The sequence below is a fragment of the Bos taurus genome, chromosome 21 (genome assembly GCF_002263795.3).
Source record: "Bos taurus isolate L1 Dominette 01449 registration number 42190680 breed Hereford chromosome 21, ARS-UCD2.0, whole genome shotgun sequence".
Lineage (NCBI taxonomy): Eukaryota > Metazoa > Chordata > Mammalia > Artiodactyla > Bovidae > Bos > Bos taurus.
The window spans coordinates 26,815,134-26,833,930 of NC_037348.1; the positions used below are offsets into that span (position 1 = coordinate 26,815,134).

General features: G+C 44.9%; 2 protein-coding genes across 5 annotated transcripts in view; one reads left to right on the forward strand and one right to left on the reverse strand.

Annotated features, from left to right (window-relative positions):
* Window positions 1-279: 279 nt before the first annotated feature.
* On the reverse strand, window positions 280-8,655 carry MESD (mesoderm development LRP chaperone). Its single transcript, NM_001034469.1, is given in 3 exon segments — window positions 280-1,453; window positions 2,749-2,981; window positions 8,428-8,655. Coding segments are annotated over 3 exon segments (699 nt in total). The 5' UTR covers window positions 8,635-8,655; the 3' UTR covers window positions 280-1,194.
* Window positions 8,656-8,742: 87 nt separating this feature from the next.
* Window positions 8,743-18,797, forward strand: part of CFAP161 (cilia and flagella associated protein 161) — a 139,124-nt gene continuing 129,069 nt past the window's right edge. For 3 of the 4 annotated variants that reach the window (XM_059879023.1, XM_024981722.2, XM_015459221.3), the window contains exons 1-2: window positions 8,743-8,986; window positions 13,094-13,291. The gene's annotated coding sequence lies outside the window, so the exon portion shown is untranslated. The remainder of the gene's footprint in view (window positions 8,987-13,093; window positions 13,292-18,797) is intronic. The other variant, XM_059879024.1, reaches the window with a different exon arrangement.

Sequence of the window (18,797 nt, forward strand, 5' to 3'; positions counted from 1 at the left end):
GTGCATGGATCATTACATGGAAATCAGAAAATAAGTTACCAAAATAAGGGGAACTAGGTACCATGAGGCCAAAAGAAACAAATATCATCCTACAGATCACTATAAACTGGTGTGTTTGGGGGTTTGTTTTTTTTATGAGAACAAATTAACAGTAGCTTCTACGGGACGTGGCAGTGGGGGGAAGAGGGAGACGTTTCACTCTACCATTCTTTAATGATGATGTTTTCTAAACTTTTCTGAATTTGTTAAAATCACGATGGAAGCTTTTTTTTTTTTTAACAAATAATTTTAGTTCTTAGAAATGACAGCTGGGTATAAATTCTGTAACTGTCACTCAGAGCAGGCTGTGACACAGGAACAGCAATGTCAGACAGTAACAGGTAACACATCGTATTAGTACCATACAAAATCACCACAAGTTTAGGCACTTTAACAAAGGAACGTGTTTAGAAGCTTGGCTGATGCCCGAGTCACACCCTGGAAAATCATCATGTTAGATGGAGCACATGACTCGTGACACCGGCACGACTTTCCTAAGTAAGGTCCTGTTTGGACAGAACCCCTGGATTCACAGACCACACAAAATCTGACTGATATCAAGAGTGCTCCTAACTGATGAGAGGGGTTTAAATCCAATAAATTTCAAGTGATTACTCGGGATTTTCAAGCTGCATGATTTTCTGTTCTGTGTCTCCTGCAGAGATTTGGGATTCACGTGTCCTGGCGTCCTGACTGTGTATGCAGATGTCGGAGCACTGAGTGGTGCTCCTGTGGCCTGTTTTTAATTTTACAGTTACGGATGTGGTGTCTATAAGAGCCTGATTCAATCCATTTGAGAGTCTTAAGTTCGTCTGATGAGAATGTGGTATCCTTTTGTTTAAGGGAAACAACACAGAAGGCTGCAGGTCAGGCCAAGGGTGCGGTGCCACGGTCCAGCCAGAGATGCCTCCACATTTCAGTGGGAAAAAGTCACACCTGCAGGTTTCCACTGAAAGTGATTTTATGATAAAGGTGAATCTGTCAGTGTTCCATGTTAATTACAAACCCTCTGTCCTCTTACTTGAAGCCTTTTAAACAGTAATTCTTTTGCTGACCAGAAACTGGCCACATGGCAGACCTTTCTCAGCAGAGACGGGAAGCCTGTGTGTGTGTGGTCACCCATGCCCTCCTCCTCTGCACAGGGAGAACGCCCCATCACAGCTCTTCCTTCTTACTCCCAGCCCGATTGTCTTCCTTCGAAGCCCGGGGTTTCAGGTCTCTCTCCTTCTTTTTCTTGCCCTTCTCTTGCTTGGTTTGATTCTTCTCTTTGCTTCCTCCCCCTTTGCCGGGGTACACCTGGCCCTCCAGGGTCACATCGGCACACCTGTCCTGACTGACCAGGAAGTCCTTGATCTCCCATGCGTAGCCCCCATCACGGAGCATGAAGATGGCACGGTCTGACCCCACGATGAACCTGGACAGACAGAGGGGACCACGGTCAGCACACAGTTGGTGCAGGGCTAACAGTTCAAAACAGGTCGGCAGCACTTAGCTAAGAAAAAAGAATCCCCTTCAAATTCTACATGAACACAGAACAAACTGTCCTATTTCCCCAGGCCTAGAAGCTGTTGACATTCACTGTTGGAAAGTACTAGCTGGCTCAACTATTTAACAACTTGGCTCAGATCAAAAGAGAAAGAGGACCTGGGTTGTGTGTGTGGTGCAGGGGCTGCTCATGTGAAGGGAGGTGTCAGAAGGGGGGCCTTGGGAGGCTGCAGATGGGCGGGGCTCAAGGCCTCTCTCAGGGAATCGAGGGGAGGCTGATGTTTGGGTCTGTTTTACAGTCTTAAGTGCCCAGTTAAGGTTTCATGTGACAAAGGCCTCTGCTGACAGAGACTGACAAACACAAGTTTGGATTGGGTCACAAGAGGCCCACAAAGGGCTCAGGAGGATGCTCGGTGACTGGACAGAACTCAACCCCGGAGGTTAACTGCTAGCAGCCAAGCACGTCCACGCTCCGCAGGTCCCAAGGAGCAGAGAGGAAGAGAACAGAGTCCGGGCGTGTGTAAAGCACCCCCCCGACCCCCCGCCTCCATGTATCAGTGAGAGCTCTGGGCCCATAACCACCACAGCACTCACTCGTTCCCTCAAGTGTCTACTTATGCTCACAAAAGCACTAGCCACCCTAGACACTCTGAGTATTCCTTTTGATTCCTTTTGTACTTCCTGAACTAAAATATTGGAAGACGCTACACTTTAGAAATCGTTATTGACAAAGAAAAAGGAAATTCCTCAAAACTGCATCTCAGGATCATACTGACCCGTGATGACCAGACTCCTTCACTTTAAAGTAACAGAGTCTGGTCCAAGCTTCTGTGTGAACACAGCTACACAGAAGAGCTTCTCCCGTGCGCGGGGACTTCTAAAGGAAGAGGCACACTGTCAGACATCAACTAATTTTCCACCCCCCACAGAGGCTAAGCTATATAGCTTCTTACTCAGATAAAAGAGAAGTTCAAGATACATAGATAAATGGCCTTTGGATCAAATGAGATATGAAAACAAACAAATAAATTTACTGGCTTTGACCAAACCTGAGTAGTCTTCTTCAAAGAAAAATAAATAAACTAGGTAAATAAATGTAAAAGCAGACAGACTAGACAGGAAAGGTCCAGGGCCCTGCTAAGTATTGCCAGGAATGACACCCACTGCATCAACAGAGATAAAGCCCAGCAAAGCCCAGGTTTCTCAGCAAGGCTGTAGTTTTACCTCTGGACATCATAGTTGGCATTGAAAAGGCTGCCCTGCCACAGGCTGGTGATCTCCTCCGTCTCCTTCTCCGTGGGGTTTCCTGACACGGTGACAAACATCATGAGCGTCTTGCCCTTCTTCGTCATCTTCAGTATGCTCTCGGGCTTGCCCGGGTCTATCTGCGAGAAATCTATGGGTGCAGAGGGTCTTTTGTGCTCTGGGAGGTCTCCTTCTTCTATGTCGTCATCTTTCTGTAAGGATGGGGGGGGTGGGGGAGCGGAGCGTCACATAGTGTGTGCAATACAGTCAGCAAAGGCAAGAACATCCGCATGTGAGGTCAGGTGCAGGTTTATGATCTAAATCATAGCAGAAGGGCTTCTCTGGTGGCCCAGCGGTTAAGAATCTGCCTGCCAATGGAGCAGACATGGGTTTGATCCCTGGTACAGGAAGATCCCACATGCCACTGAGCAACTGAATCAGGACCTGTGAACTCTACGCTTGAGAAGGGAATACCTTCTGATGTGCTGAGGATGAGAGCTGGGTCCTTCCCTTTGGGCGGGGAGTTATAAATACAAAAGTAGAAGAATGCACCCATGGTATTGGGCTGGAATTGGAGGCAGCAGACAGAACTTATGATTTTTTGATAGACAAGATAAAAATATTTAAAAGAACTAGTGTTCCACGGGGGAAAAGCTAATTCTGGCAAAGGAAACAGAAAATTAGTCTGGAACATCTTCTTGTATCAGAAAGTAAGAAAGTGCTCGGGGAATTATGGGATGTGTCAGGATGACACAGAAGCGAGCATGAAGCAGAGCTTGTGGGCCTAATTGGGAATAATCTGAAAATCAAAATAATGACACAATGGTTTATAACTTCCTAAACAAAGTAAGAACTACTGGATCCAGGCCCACAGAAATAAACAAGACAATTAATTACTAACGGCAGAATGCCAACTAAATAAATGTAAGATAAATGAATTAAAAATACACAAAAGAACCAGTTGTTCCTTGGAGAAAAGACTAATTCCAACAAGGAAAAGAAACCAGTGCTGCTCGATGTTACCATATGTGTGATCCTTGACAACATCACAGTAAGTGAAGGAGAAGACCACATATCCACTGCAGGAGTCTATTTATACTAAACACCCAGAGTAGACAAAGCTATAGACAGGAAGCAGATGAGAGGTTGCCTGGGGCTGGCTGGAGGGCTGGGAGGAACACGGGGAGGGGTGACTGAGACCACAGTTTTTTTCTGGGGGTGAAGTAAATGTTCTCAAATTGACTGTGGTGCTGGTTGCACAACTCTCTGAACAGTCCAGAAACCACTGAAATGTACACTTTAAATGAGTGAACTATAAGGCATGTAAATTATATCACAATGAAGCTATTACTTAAAACAACAAAAAAAGAGCCTAAAATGAAACAAAAAGCCCCTATATATCACTACGTGGGCCTCGACAAATCACTGAAGGGCCGAGGCTTAACACATCAACAATAATGTCCTGTATTAAACATATTTTTAATAAGAGAACAAGATAATTCTAAAGCCATGTCTGAAGGTGATCCATATTTGATCTGGCTTCAGCTCCCCAACTCACCTGCATGGCCTTGGACCAGACTTCATAAACCTCTAGGCCTGTCTCCTCGTCTATAAAAGGAAAAGCAGAACTGGGTGATCCCCACGGCCCTAGCAGTGTGGGGCCAACCTTCTCCTCAACTCTGCCACCCTCTCAACTGACCCATTTCTTCTTCATTTGGCTCTGAAAGAGCTGCTGGAGACCCGCAGGAAAGCAAATGAGCTGCACTGTCACGTGGGCCTGGGTGTGGCTCCAGGCACCACTCCTTTAGCTGTGTGGCCTTAGTGGAAAATCATTTCCCTCACCTACAATAGGGAGGGGGGTGATCACAGCATCTCCCTGCTAAGCTTGTCTGGGAATTTAATGACATAAAGGCAAGCAGCACATACTTAACACATGGTGCTGTTACCACTTGTTCAGCCACTATGTCGTGGCAGACTCTTTGTGACCTCATGGACTGCAGCATGCCAGGCTTCCCTGTCCACCATTTCCTGGAGTTTGCTGAGACTCATGGCCCTCTGTAATCCAGCTTCCAAACAACTATTGAAATCACCCTCTTAAAGTACATAGGAACTCCTGGTGGCCAAACTCACAGGCTGTTTCTGACTGTATTCTATTCTATTTCTCCACAATACCTATTTATGGTCTCCTTAGAATACTTCAAGACTTCTAGTTGGGTCAACAACCTAGAATATTTTTATTTTTCAAGCTGATTCCACTAACAGTCATGACATTAACTCCATAGGTTACAAGGACCATTTCTTTTTCATGAAAATATAATTAATCAGAAGTCTAGCACATACAGCAAGAGTAAGGATCTTTTCAAGGACCTTTAATTTCTATTTTATATGTCTGACTGTGAGTTTCAGTTACAAAAAGAAAAGAAGAAAAAACACAGTACCATAGACGTAAAAGAAAAGGTGGCAGCAGAGGTCGAAATGGTTAGATAGCATCACGGACTGAATGGACATGAGTGTGAACAAACTCCAGGAGATAGTATGGACTTCCCTGGAGTCTCAGATAAAGAATCTGCCTGCAATGCAGAAGACCCAGGTTCAATCCCTGGGTTGGGAAGATCCCCTGGAGAAGGGAATGGCTACCCATTCTAGTATTCTTGCCTGGAGAATTCCATGGACAAAGGAGCCTGGTGGGCTACAGACAGGATGAGACAGGCTGGATGGAATCATTGACTCAATGGACATGAATCTGAGCAAACTCCTGGAGATAGTGAAGGAAAGTAGAGCCTGGCAGGCTATAGTCCAGAGTCGCAAATAGCTGGGCCGGACAGAAAAACCACCACCTTAGATGTAGGTGCAATTGTCCAGGTCTTCTCTTAGTTGCACTGCTTCCCTGAGTAATCTTACCCATTCTATCACTTCCTTTAAACTGAAAGCGATCACACCTTCATCCCCAGGCAGGGCTGGGGGCACAGAATGTGACCAAGTGGCCTTTCCCAAACTCTATGCAGCCCTGCCTTCAGGCCAGTCTTACATTTTTGACTGGCTTCGCCACTTCTCCAATGTTTGTCAAATTTCATAGCTACAGAGCTGAACTCCCTTATTCTGTAAATGCTTTTCTTCCTCCCAGGTCCTTGACAGTAAGAACAGCTACTATCTCCTGAGCAGCTACTATGTCACAGGCATTGTTAATTTAGTATATCCCATCTCAGGACAGGGCTTCCCCGATAGCTGAGCTAGTAAAGAATCCGCCTACCATGCAGGAGTCCCTGGTTCAATTCCTGGATTGGGAAGATCTGCTGGAAAAGGGATAGGCTTCCCACCCCAGTATTCTTGGGCTTCCCTGGTGGCTCAGACGGTAAAGAATCTGCCTGCAATGCGAGAGACCTAGGTTCAATCCTTGGGTTGGGAACAGCCTCTGGAGAAGGGAATGGCTACCCACTCCAGTATTTCTGGCCTGGAGAATTCCATGGACTATATAGCCCATGGGGTCGCAAAGAGTCAGACGCGACAGCAACCTTCACTCACCTCAAGACAATCCTGTAGGATGCACACTGAACTGAGCTGTGGATGAAGCCCAGAGAAGGTGAATAATTGACTCAAGGTCACAGGCTTGACAGGGTGACACTGAAGTACAAACTTTCTTGTCCGGCTCTGCTCCTATCTCCCCACCTACCCCTTCCCCGGCACCTGCTGGCACCTGGTTACAGTAATGTAAGAATTACTTTCGGTTTTTCTACACCAACTGGGACTCATTACCACAGTGGAAGGAGCACCACCATTCCTGCCCCTCCCCCCCGCCCCCCTACACACATGAGGCAGGCCTTTCCCTGCAGTGATGACTTTCACACTGGCAGAGAATGGGGAAAGACCTTAGGGACCCCCACCAGGGGAGGAGGTTACCACTTTCTTCAAAAAAGCACCCTTAGATTTTCCAGTGGCACAGTGGGTAAGAATCTGCCTGCCAAACCAGGGGACACGAGTTCGATCCCTGGGCCGGGAAGGGCAACTAAGCCCATGTGCCACAACTACTGAAGCCCATTTGCCTAGTGCCCCCGTGCTCTGCAACAAGAGTAGCCCAATATTGAGAAGCCCACAATGAGAAGCCCACATATTGCACCTAGAGAGTAGCCCCTGCTCACCACAACTAGAGAAAAGCCTGTGCGCAGTGACGAAGACCCAGCACAGCCAAAAATAAAATAAATTTTTTTTTTTAAATGAGAGATTAAAAATAAAAAAGCACCCAGAGACAGATCTGCTCTCCCACAGAGAGACTGCAATTGCCCGGGCAGGGCTTTCACATTTGCAGTGTCTGCAAAGGGGAGCTAAATTCACCTAAAAGGAACCCTGCAAAGTGGGATGCTACCTAACTTTAAAGATAAGGAAAATGAGGATCACAAAGCTACCAAGGTCAATACATCAGATGGTACTACAACTCACGTCTGAAAGTCTCTATTTAATACATACACCACCTGCATGCACGCTCAGTGGCCAAGTTGTATCCAACTCTTTTACAATCCCATGGACTGTAGCTTGCCAGGATTCTCTGTCCAGAGGGTTTCCCAGGCAAGTATACTGGAGTGGGTTGCCAATTCCTCTTCCAGGCAATCTTACTGGACCAGGGATAGAACCTTCATCTCCTGCACTGGCAGGCGGATTCTTTACCATTGAGCCACCTGGGAAGCCCACATACACACATGGAAAACCACAATATAATAAAACATCAGCACTGGAAGAAATCATCCAGTAAAATCTCATTCTACACATAAGGAAGCTGAGGTCTAGGGTGGAAACATGACTCACTCAAGGTCACACATGCAGTGGAACCCAAGTTTCTGACATTACTTCACCAGCAGTACAAATAAACCAGGAAAACACAACCACCTTTGGATGGGCAAGAGGCAGCAACAATGGTTTTGGTTTGTGAACTTCACCTAAAAAGGTTAATACCCTCTCCCTGCCATTACACATTCCAGCCCATTCAATTAACCCGAAAATTGACTCACACAATACCAAGTCATTGCTCCCTTGAACGAAAAATCTGAGTTCCACAATAAAAAACCACTAGCCTTTAAAAGGCCTCCTACCCCATCCAAAAAAGTAAAGGCACGCACAAAACTTACAAAAACTTTCAACAGGCATATATACCAAAATGGGAACTGTGAATCCTTACTTAAAACGCGGGAGAACGACGAAAGCTGAAACGGCGCTCTTGGAAGATAATCCTCTCCATACCCCTCACCCACCCACGCACCCCGTTCTCAGGAGTGGGATGGAAAACGTCTCCCCACGCCCTTCATTAGAAGGGCTCGCTGACCACGGGGAGCAACGCGGAGGCGACCAGGGCACTGATGACAAATAGGGCTGAAGAGTGAGAGGCTGACTCATGACTGGAGTGGCCCGAGGAACGGTGAAAAGAGGACATCGGGATGAACGGCTTGGGGCAGGGGTCGGCAGACTGATGGGGAAGTGGTCAGAGGAGGCACTGAGGGTCAGCGGTAGCTGGAGTGGGTCATAAGGCCCATTGGCATGCAGACAGAGGAGGTTAGGGGGTCAAAAGACACCAAGACGGAGGTGTAAAGGGTCCCAAGACAGAAGAGGTAAGAGGTCACTAGGAAGGGACCCGGGACAAAAGAGCCGGGAGAGTGTGCGCGCGCCGCGGACCTCCCACTGTTCCAGAAGACGGGCCATGTCGGCGTCATTGTAGTCGCGAATATCCTTCTTCTTCTTCCGGGGAGGTGGGGTGGCCTCGCCGGGTGTCTCGGCCGGGCCCTCGGTGGCGAAGGCCCTCGGCGGCAGCAGCAGGAGCAGCAGCAAATCACAGGCACAGAGAAAAATCACGGCGGCGCGGGCCCAGCCGGAGGCCGCCATCTTCGCCGCGCAGCGTCGCCCCGCCGCGTGGACCAGACTTGCGCGAGCCCTGGCCCCACCCCAAGCCGCCTCTTTCCTGGGCCCGCCCCTTGCCGGTGCCTGAGCGGGACACGCCTTCAGCCCCGCCTCCATGGACTCAAGGCCGCCCCCTTGGCCCCGCCTCCCAGGCGTCGGTAACCTACCAGGCTCCGCCCCGTCCTATTTCCTCGGGCCCACCTCCGGAAGCCCCGCCTCCTCCGCCATTTTGGCTCCGCCCCGCAGTCGCCTCCCGTTGGTCCAGCATAGGCGCTCTGCCCAGTGTGGCGCGTTCCTTCATTTTCTGCCAGCGATCGACCTTTTTCCCTCTTAACGAGTAAGTCAGGTCCAAAAGTTCCCTCAGAGCCTCTAGGAATCCTCCAACAGCGCCTCACGAGGCCTCAGGTTTTCGCCTGTGAAATGAAGTGGAGCTGGAAGTTCTGGAAGCTCATTGCTCCAAGAAAGCCCGTTTCACGGTCACACGCTTCCTCTGAGTCTCCTACAGTTTCCTTTAAAAACACCAGTGGCAGGTTAAGCAGCTTTCTCAGAAGATCACAAATAGATTGGGCCCAGTAATTTGCTGTTCAGTAGAAAGAATTCAGTTCGTCTCTCAATATTATTGTCATCTCTTGAAATTGAAAAAGTTGTTTTTTTAAATCATTACTTTTCATTTGTAAAACAACTTCAGTATTTCTTCTGATTTTAACCTCATATTGGCGGCTCTGTCTATTCCTTTTGAAGGTTGAATTATTCTGTTTTTTTGTTTCTTGCTTTAAAAGATTCAGGCCAGAAATACTTTAAAATTCCCCGGATTTTAAATGGTTGATGTGCTGACTTTAAAATTTTTAATTGGATGAGAAAGACACAAATCCCTTACTGTAGCTGTAAAATATTCGACCATTGTACAGTGTGTTCTCTTCCACACCAGCCACAATTCTGTCCCACACAAACCAGTTATCACTCTCTAGAATATTGTATACATTTTTCTGTATATTTACAAACACCAAAGTGTCTCTGGAAATGGTTTTGTTGCATTTATATGTGTGTTTATGTCAGCATGGGCTTCCCTGCTGGCTCAGAGAGGGTAAAGAATCTGCCTGCAATGAAGGAGACCTGCGTTCGATCCCTGGGTCAGGAAGATCCCCTGGGGAAGGGAATGCAACCCACTCCACTCCAATATTCTTGCTTGGAAAATCCATGGACATCAGAGCCGGGTAGGCTACAGCCCATGGGGTTGCAGAGTCAGACATGACTGAATGACTAATATGCGACCACACTACAAGTTGGTATACGTATTAGCATTTTAAGGGTTTTTGACTTAGCAATATGACATGAGTTTGACTATACTGCAGTATAGTATCCATTGATTTTTTAAAATAATTTTTTATATGGACCATTTTTAAAGTTTTTATTGAGTCTGTTACAACATTGCTTGTTTTATGCTTTGGTTTTTCAGCTGCAAGGCATGTGGGATCTTAGCTGCCTGACCAGGGTTCAAACCCTCATCCTTTGCATTGGAAGGCAAAGTCTTAACCACTGGACTGCCAAGGAAGTATAGTATAGTACAGTATTAATAAAATGTTGTATTAATATACCTGTACTTTATCTCCTTATTATTCTGTTCATGGGTGCATGCTAAGTCACTTCAGTCATGTCAGTTGTGTTAGTCTCTCGGTTATGTCCGACTCTCTGCAACCCCATGGACTGTAGCCAGCCAGGTTCCTCTGTCCATGGAATTCTCCAGGCAAGAATACTGGAGTGGCTTGCCATTTCCTCCAGGGGATCTTCCCAACCCAGGGATCGAACCCACTTCCCTTATGTCTCCTGCATTGTCAGGCGGGTTCTTTACCACTAGCACCACCCCAATTTTATGCTATTACCAAAAGAAAAAAGAGCCATAATAAACCTCTTTACTTCTGCCTGGTGTTATGGACTGCATGGTATCCTCCCAAATTCTGTATGCGGAAGCTCTAACTCTGGTACCTCATAATGTGACTGTGTTTGGATCTCTAAAGAGGGAATTAAGTTAAAATGAGTTGTTGGGGGTGGTCCCTAATCTAATATGACCGGTATCCATACAAAAGAAGAGATTTGGACACAGTGATATATAGAGGGATCATGTGAAGACACAGGGAGAACATGGCCATTTACAAGCTAAGGAGGGAAGCATCAGAAGAAACCAACCCAACTTTGATCTGGGACTTGCAGCCTCCAGAACAGTGAGGAAATAAATTTCTGTTGTTTATTCCAGCAGTCCCCAACCTTTTTGGCACTAGGGACAAATTTTGTAGAAGACAATTTTTCCATGGACCAGGGGCAGGGGCAGGAGTTTTGGGATGACTCAAGTGCATTTATTTATTATGCACTTTATTCCTATTAACATCGCATCAGCTCCATCTCAGATCATCAGGCATCAGCTCCCAGAAGTTTGGGACCCCTGGTTTAAGCCACCTGGTCTGTACTTTGTTATTGTTTTTCGGTTGCTAAGTCATTTCTGACTCCATGACCCCACGGACTGCGGCACGCCAGGCTTCCCTGTCCTTCACTGTCTCCTGGAGTTCACTCACACTCACGTTTACTGTGTCAGTGATGCTATCCAACCATCTCATCCTCTGTCGCCCCCTTCTCCTCTTGCTCTCAATGTTTCTCAGCATCAGGGATTTTCCAGTGAGTCAGTTCTTTGTATCAGGTGGCCAAAGTATTGGAGCTTCAGCTTCAGCATCAGTCCTTCCAATGAATACTCAGGGTATTTCCTGAGTATATAATCCTAATTTCCTTTAGGATTTTTTTTTTAATTATAATGACATTTTATTTAAATAGTCACAACATCTGACACTTCAAAAAAAGATACCACTAATAAATAACAAAAGTGGAAATACTTATCACAGTTGAAACAGACATAATGTTTAGCTGAGAATCACTTCAACAGAGTAAGGCTCTAAAGATACCAGACAATGATTTCCTTTAGGATTGACTGGTTTGATCTTACTGTCCAAGGGACTCTCAAGAGTCTTATACCCTAGCAAACTAACATATCTTGCTCGGATAGATTATAGGCCACATATAAAAGAAAACTGAATTTGTAAAAAAAAAAAAAATGATTTAAATAACACAGAGGCCTTTGTGGTTATTGTTTGATTTTTCTCTCACAAAAGCAGCTGGAAACTGAGCATCTAAGGGCTTGTATTTTTGTTCTTTGATCATCTGGCACCCTGTCTCTTCTCTCATCCTGCTCCCTCATACTGGTCTGTGGCTTCCATCTTCAAGGTCACAAGTTCAAGGTCAAGATGACTTTCATCCCGAGGAAGGAGGGAAGGAAAAAAGCCAAAAGGAACACACTTTTTAATGGAGTCATCTTCCTTTAAGCAGCCTATTTGGATGTTCCAGAGCACTTCTATTTACATCACATGGGCTGGAACCTAGCCTTCTAAGGGAGGCTGTCTACATTGTCATCCCAAATAAAACTGGGATTTTGTCATTAAGGGAAAAGAGGAAGTGAAAGTTGAGCAGTAACTAGTTAACAATGTCTGCCTCACCTTCACACTCCTAGGACTATTGATGTTTAAAGGGCTTCCACTGTGGGATGGCTGATACCCTGTATCTATATTTGTTGTTGTTTAGCTGCTCAGTTGTGTTGGACTCTTTGGGACCCCATGGGCTGCAGCACGCCAGGCTTCCCTATCCTTCACAATCTCCCAGAGTTTCCCAAACTCATGTCTTTTAAGTCAGTGATGGCATCCAGCTATCTCATCCTCTGTCACCCCCTTCTCCTATGTATACACTATGCCATTTTCTATTGTCATTGAGCAGAAACAACTCCTAAGAAAAAGTTTTTTTCTTTTCTGAAATCATAGGGGAAATGTCATAAGCCTTCTCCCCAGAGTGCACTGCTCCACCCAGTGGCTCAGTGCCTGTCCTGGTGCAGTCATGCTAAAAAACATGCACAGCTGTGGTCGGTCATGTGCTCTGCTGGGAGGGGTCACCTTGGTCATTCATTTTGCCAGCTGCTAAGTTAAGGTGTAAAAGTGCTGGGATTCCTGGTCCATTGTATCTAATGATAAAGAAAAAAAAAGTCATTTAATGTTTTACAGAAGTTGTTGGGATTGTGTTAAAAAATAAAAAATCCCAGGACTAGTTTCATCTAAGGAGGAAATGAATTCAGTTTATTATCCAGAGGAATGAAACATGTGGATTGATTGCATTTTCACCCATCTGATGTTTGGAACTTGATTCAGTTCAACCCTGTGATAATGTATTTTAACTAAGGGTGTGTGTGTGTGAGTGTCGCTCAACTGTGTTCAACTCTTTGCCACCCCACGGGACTGTAGCCCACCAGGCTCCTCTATCCATGGAATTTTCCAGGCAAGAATACTGGAGTGGATAGCCATTCCTTTCTCCAGAACTAAGGGTCTACTTTGTTTTTATTTTTTTGCCCCACCACAAGATAGGTGGAACTTCTGGGACCAGGGATTGAACCAGCATCCTCTGCAGTGGAAGTGCAGAGTCTTAACCACTGGACCAGCAGGAACTTCCAGGGTCTACTGTCAATCAAGAACCAGATGGGCACTGATAGAAAGATGAATATGACAAGGTTCCTACACTAAAGAGCCTGCAAACTAGCAGAGGAGATTAACAATCCACAGTAAGTATAATGCAGATTTCAAGAGGTCCTTGTTATCATATGATGATAATAATAGGGGGAAACCCTGATTTTGGAATTGCATCATTTGTCTGAGGTCCCACAGCTAGTGAAGTGGCAGGGAAGAATCTGAACCCTGGTCTATGGATGAAGAGGTTTATCTTTCTCTCAGCATAGCACCATTTGGGTTAATCATTGAGGCACTCAGGATAGTTGAACTGGAGGCCAGATGAAAGACCCATCAAAAAGGAGTCTGGAGGCAGGAATACCCAGATGGGATAAGAATGTGAACCTGTGGACACCCTTGGCAGTCCAGTGGTTGAGACTTCACCTTCAATGCAGGGGATGCAGGTTCAATCCCTAGTCAGGGAACTAAGATCCTACACACCCAAAACATAACACAAAAGCAACATTGTAACATATTCTATAAAGAAAAAAAGTGTGAACCTGGTCTGAGGGCATGTAGTAAGGCAGGAGAGGAGGAGCCAGAAGTGAAAGAGACTGCATGGTGGTGGCTTAAATGAGGCCACCATTGCCCTGGGGTTTAATATTAACCGTGCCTCTAAGAGGTTCAGTGGCTGCAAATGGTAAAATCAAATCTCCCACCAACTTTCCCATCTTAAGGTGGCCTCAGCTGGGCTCCTTCTGGCTAGTGTCACACCACAACATGAGAGGGATGCCTCAACTGGAGGGTCCAGCAAGAGTTTCTAGCAACATATATATATATATATATTTTTTTTTTTTTTTTCCCTTTTTACTGCGCGGGGTCTTCATTGCTGTGTGCAGGCTTTCTCTAGTTGCAACGTGTGGGCACTGCTCTTCATTGTGGTAGGCAGGTTTCTCACTGAGGTGGCTTCTCTTGTGGCAGAACATGGACTCCAGGCACACAGACTTAGTAGTCACAGAGCACGAGCTTAGTTGTTCTGCGGCATGTGGGATCTTTCTGGACCACGGTTGTAACCCATGTCCCCTGCATTGGCAGGCAGATCCTTAACCCCTGAACCACCAGGCAAATCCTCTAGTGATATCTGTAATCAAGCAAGGGTGATATTCAAAATACTGAAAAACTGGAATGGCACGGTTACCAGCTCATCAGAACTCAGTCCTGTGACCTGAAGGGTACAGCTCGGTTCCACAGGCTCTGTGGTGCCAAACATTAAGTGGGAAGAAGGTCCTGAGATTGGGTCTGAGGTGGAGACAGGGGAGAACATGACTGGTCTTTTTCTAAAATTTTAATTAATTTATTTATTTGGTTGTGCTGGGTCTTAGTTGTAGCACTCAGGATCTTCCATCTTCCTTGCAGCACATGGGATCTTTAGTTGTGGCATACAAACTCTTAGTTGTGGTGTGCGGTATCGAGTTCCCTGACCAGGGATGCAGCCAAGCCCCTGCATTGGAAACCTGGAGTCTTAGCCACTAGACCATCCAGCAAGTCCCTATTTATTATACTTTACTTTTGTACTTTTTAACCCAATGCAAGAAGAATTACCACATATCTCATATAAATCATATGAGGTTTATATTTACTCACATGTAGCAATGAACTGATGATCTTTTGACAACAATTCCAGATTTCCAGGAGAGAATGTGATTGGCCCAGGCTGAGGTGGATGTCTGTTCCTGATAACCATCATTTCTTGTGAAAAGGAGAGCAGGACTCATATAATTAAATCAAACACTTAAAATCTGTGTTTTGCTAAACACCATGCAAAAAAGCTAAAAAGCAGACAGTAAACTGGGAGGAAAACTCCAACATGGTAGAGAGAAGAGTATCATACAAATCAGTATGAAAAAGACAAACTTTCTGATTGAAACATGGGAAGGGAGAGGAATCATATTTTTATTTCTCCAAAATAAATAAACCTATTTGCATATGAAAAAGTATAGCAGTGATTATCTCAGTAGATATCAAAGAAATGCAAATTCAAATAAGACGTAATTTTTTTGCCTATTGGTGGGGCCAGAATAAAAATTAGGATAGTGTACATTGTTGGCAAGACTCAGGAAAAAAGCATTCTCATTCTCTCAAGGGGATGGAGACTTTCTGCATGAAAATTTGGTGAAATGTATCGAAACTCTTAGCTACGTAATTCCACTTCCAAGAATGACTCTGAGGAAATAGACAATGAAAATAATAGAAATGGTCATAATCCACAGCACTTACTATGTGGCAGGCACTCCTCTGAACGCTGTACATGTATTTCTTCACTTATCCACTGTTATCAATCCTATGTAACACTCTCTGTAAGATGAGAAAACAGGAGCCACCCTAAATGTTCAACTACAGTAGGGTGAAAAATCCACATTTACAATGCAAAACAATGAAGTCATTAAATGTGATGTCATAGATGTGTATTTATTGACATTGAAGATGTTTATATTATTAAATGACAAAATGTTATGGTATTAAAATGATATGTATATGTATATATGGGGAAATAACTGCAAATATATCATGGCTATTTCTAAGCATGGGATTTTAAGTCACATGTATTTTTTATTAGATATTTATTGATTTATTTGGCTGCACCAGGTCTTAGGGGCCATGCAGAATCTTGTACTTGTGGCATGCAGGATCTTTTGTTGTAGCATGTGGTATATTGTTGTGGCGTATGGAATCTAGTTCCCTGACCAGGGATGAACTCGGGCCCTCTGCAGTGGGAGCTCGGACTCTTAGCTACTGGACCACCAGGGAAGTTCTGTAATTAGTTGTATTTTAAAAGGGGTGGGAAAGTGAAAGTGTCAGTTGCTCAGTCATGTCTGACTCTTTGCGACCCTATGGACTGTAGCCCGCCAAGCTCCTTTGTCTGTGAGATTCTCAAGACAAGAATACGGGAGTGGGTTGCCATTCCCTTCTCCAGGGGATCTTCCTGACCCAGCAATTGAACCCAGGTCTCCCACATTGCAGGTAGACTCTTTACTATCTGAGCCACTAGGGAAGCCAAAATGGGTAGGGGATGCACAAAAATGCACTGATGCTTCCCAAATACTGAAAAGCCTAAGCAAAAATTCTCAGAATAATACACTTAATTAAAATTATCTATAATACTGCAATTGCGTTGAAAACTTAGGGAAGTGATTTGAATTCATCTCCTAAGAGGAAAAGGTATGAATTTTATCTGTGTTATCTGAAACATCTCCTATACTTTGCAGCACAGATAGAGGCAATTATGTTTAGAGAACTTACAATCTCTCCAAAGAACTCGTTTCCTGGACTCTCCAAGACAAGTTGTAAGGGAAGTGGGCTGAACACACCTGCTAAGCAAAGGCCTAGCGTTCAATCCAAGAGCTGTGAGCTGTAGATGATGATCACACACAGGCCGAGCCCCTCTATGGGTTTCTAAAGGTCCATAACTTTCTGTCCATTACTCAGTAAGAGCTGTGGGCAACCAGGATGTTGGTTCATGGAATGGAGAACCTTCTTGCAGGGAACTGCAAACGAATTCATTAAATTATTTATTGATGACTACGCAATACACTGGTGGCTGGTGAGAAAAGTATCATCAGTATTTTGGAAGCATCAGTGCATTTATGTGCATCCCCTACCACTTTAAAAATGCAATTGATTATAGGACTTCCCTGGCAGTCCAGTGTCACAGAGATGCACAGATCAAGTCCTGTTTTTAAAAGGATGACAGGGTGGTAGCGAAAGTTAAGCAGACAGTTACAAATACACTATGCTAATGGCCAGGCACAGAGCACCGTAGGTACAAGGGGACAGAAATGCTTGAGTCTGTCTGGGGGTCATGGAGGCCCCATGTAAAGGAGCAATAAAGCTAGTCATTCTGTGCATGCATGCTTAGTCTGTCCGACTCTGCAACCCCATGGACTGTACCCTGCCAGGCTCCATGGAATTCTCCAGGCAAGACTACTGGAGCGGGTTGCCATGCCCTCCTCCAGGGGATCTTACCCACCCATGGATTAAACCCGAGTCTCCAGCCCTGGCAGGCAGATTCTTTCATTGCTGAACCACCAGGGAAGCCCTATATTACTATAGCCAAGTATTAATATTATAAGAATCCTAATTTTCTAATATCTGTAGCTACTGACTGGACATGGAACAACAGACTGGTTCCAAATAGGAAAAGGAGTATACATCAAGGCTGTAAATGTATTTAACTTACATGCAGGGTACATCAGGAGAAACGCTGGGCTGGAAGAAGCACAAGCTGGAATCAAGATTGCCGGGAGAAATATCAATAACCTCAGATATGTAGATGACACCACCCTTATGGCAGAAAGTGAAGAGGAACTAAAAAGCCTCTTGATGAAAGTAAAAGAGGAGAGTGAAAAAGTTGGCTTAAAGCTCAACATTCAGAAAACGAAGATCATGGCATCTGGTCCCATCACTTCATGGGAAATAGATGGGGAAACAGTGGAAACAGTGTCAGACTTTATTTTTCTGGGCTCCAAAATCACTGCAGATGGTGACTGCAGCCATGAAATTAAAAGACGCTTACCCCTTGGAAGGAAAGTTATGACCAACCTAGATAGCATATTGAAAAGCAGAGACATTACTTTGCCAACAAAGGTCCGTCTAGTCAAGGCTATGGTTTTTCCAGTGGTCATGTATGTATATGAGAGTTGGACTGTGAAGAAAGCTGAGCACCAAAGAATTGATGCTTTTGAACTGTGGTGTTGGAGAAGACTCTTGAGAGTCCCTGGGACTGCAAGGAGATCCAACCAGTCCATTCTAAAGGAGATCAGCCCTGGGATTTCTTTAGAAGGAATGATGCTAAAGCTGAAACTCCAGTATTTTGGCCACCTCATGCAAAGAGTTGACTCATTGGAAAAGACTCTGATGCTGGGAGGGATTGGGGGCAGGAGGAGAAGGGGATGACAGAGGATGAGATGGCTGGATGGCATCACTGACTCGATGGACGTGAGTCTTGAGTGAACTCCGGGAGTTGGTGATGGACAGGGAGGCCTGGCGTGCTGCGATTCATGGGGTCGCAAAGAGTTGGACACAACTGAGTGACTGAACTGAACTGAACAGAACTAATTTATGTGCTAGAATATAAATTAGTCAATATAAATAAATAATAAAAGAATAAAAATAAAATTATATATAATAAAATAAAAAGTAATAAAATAAATTAGAATTGTATAACAATAAAATAAGATTAAAAATAAAATGAAATAAAAAAACGTAAATCAGAAAATAGTTATGCATGATTGGTGTTAGGTGTCTGGGGTGCCTAGATCTCAGTTTATTTTTTCTCCCCTACAGAATTCTGGGAAGTACATCCAAAGGTCATTAACCAGCAGGGAAATGGGGTAGAGAATTTATCTGTGAAAGCAACCTTCACTTCCATGTAGGGCTTCCTGGTAAATCAGACTACAGAAAATTCCAGATCTTGGAAACTGAAGACACAGGTATAACTGTCATGCTATGACAGGCCCTGCACACAGAGGGAGGGAGGGCAGGTAGAGATGAGGGTGGATATGAGAGTGGATAGGTGAGATCCTGCCCAGGTGGTTTTACTGTATGAGCACAAAGTATACCAGA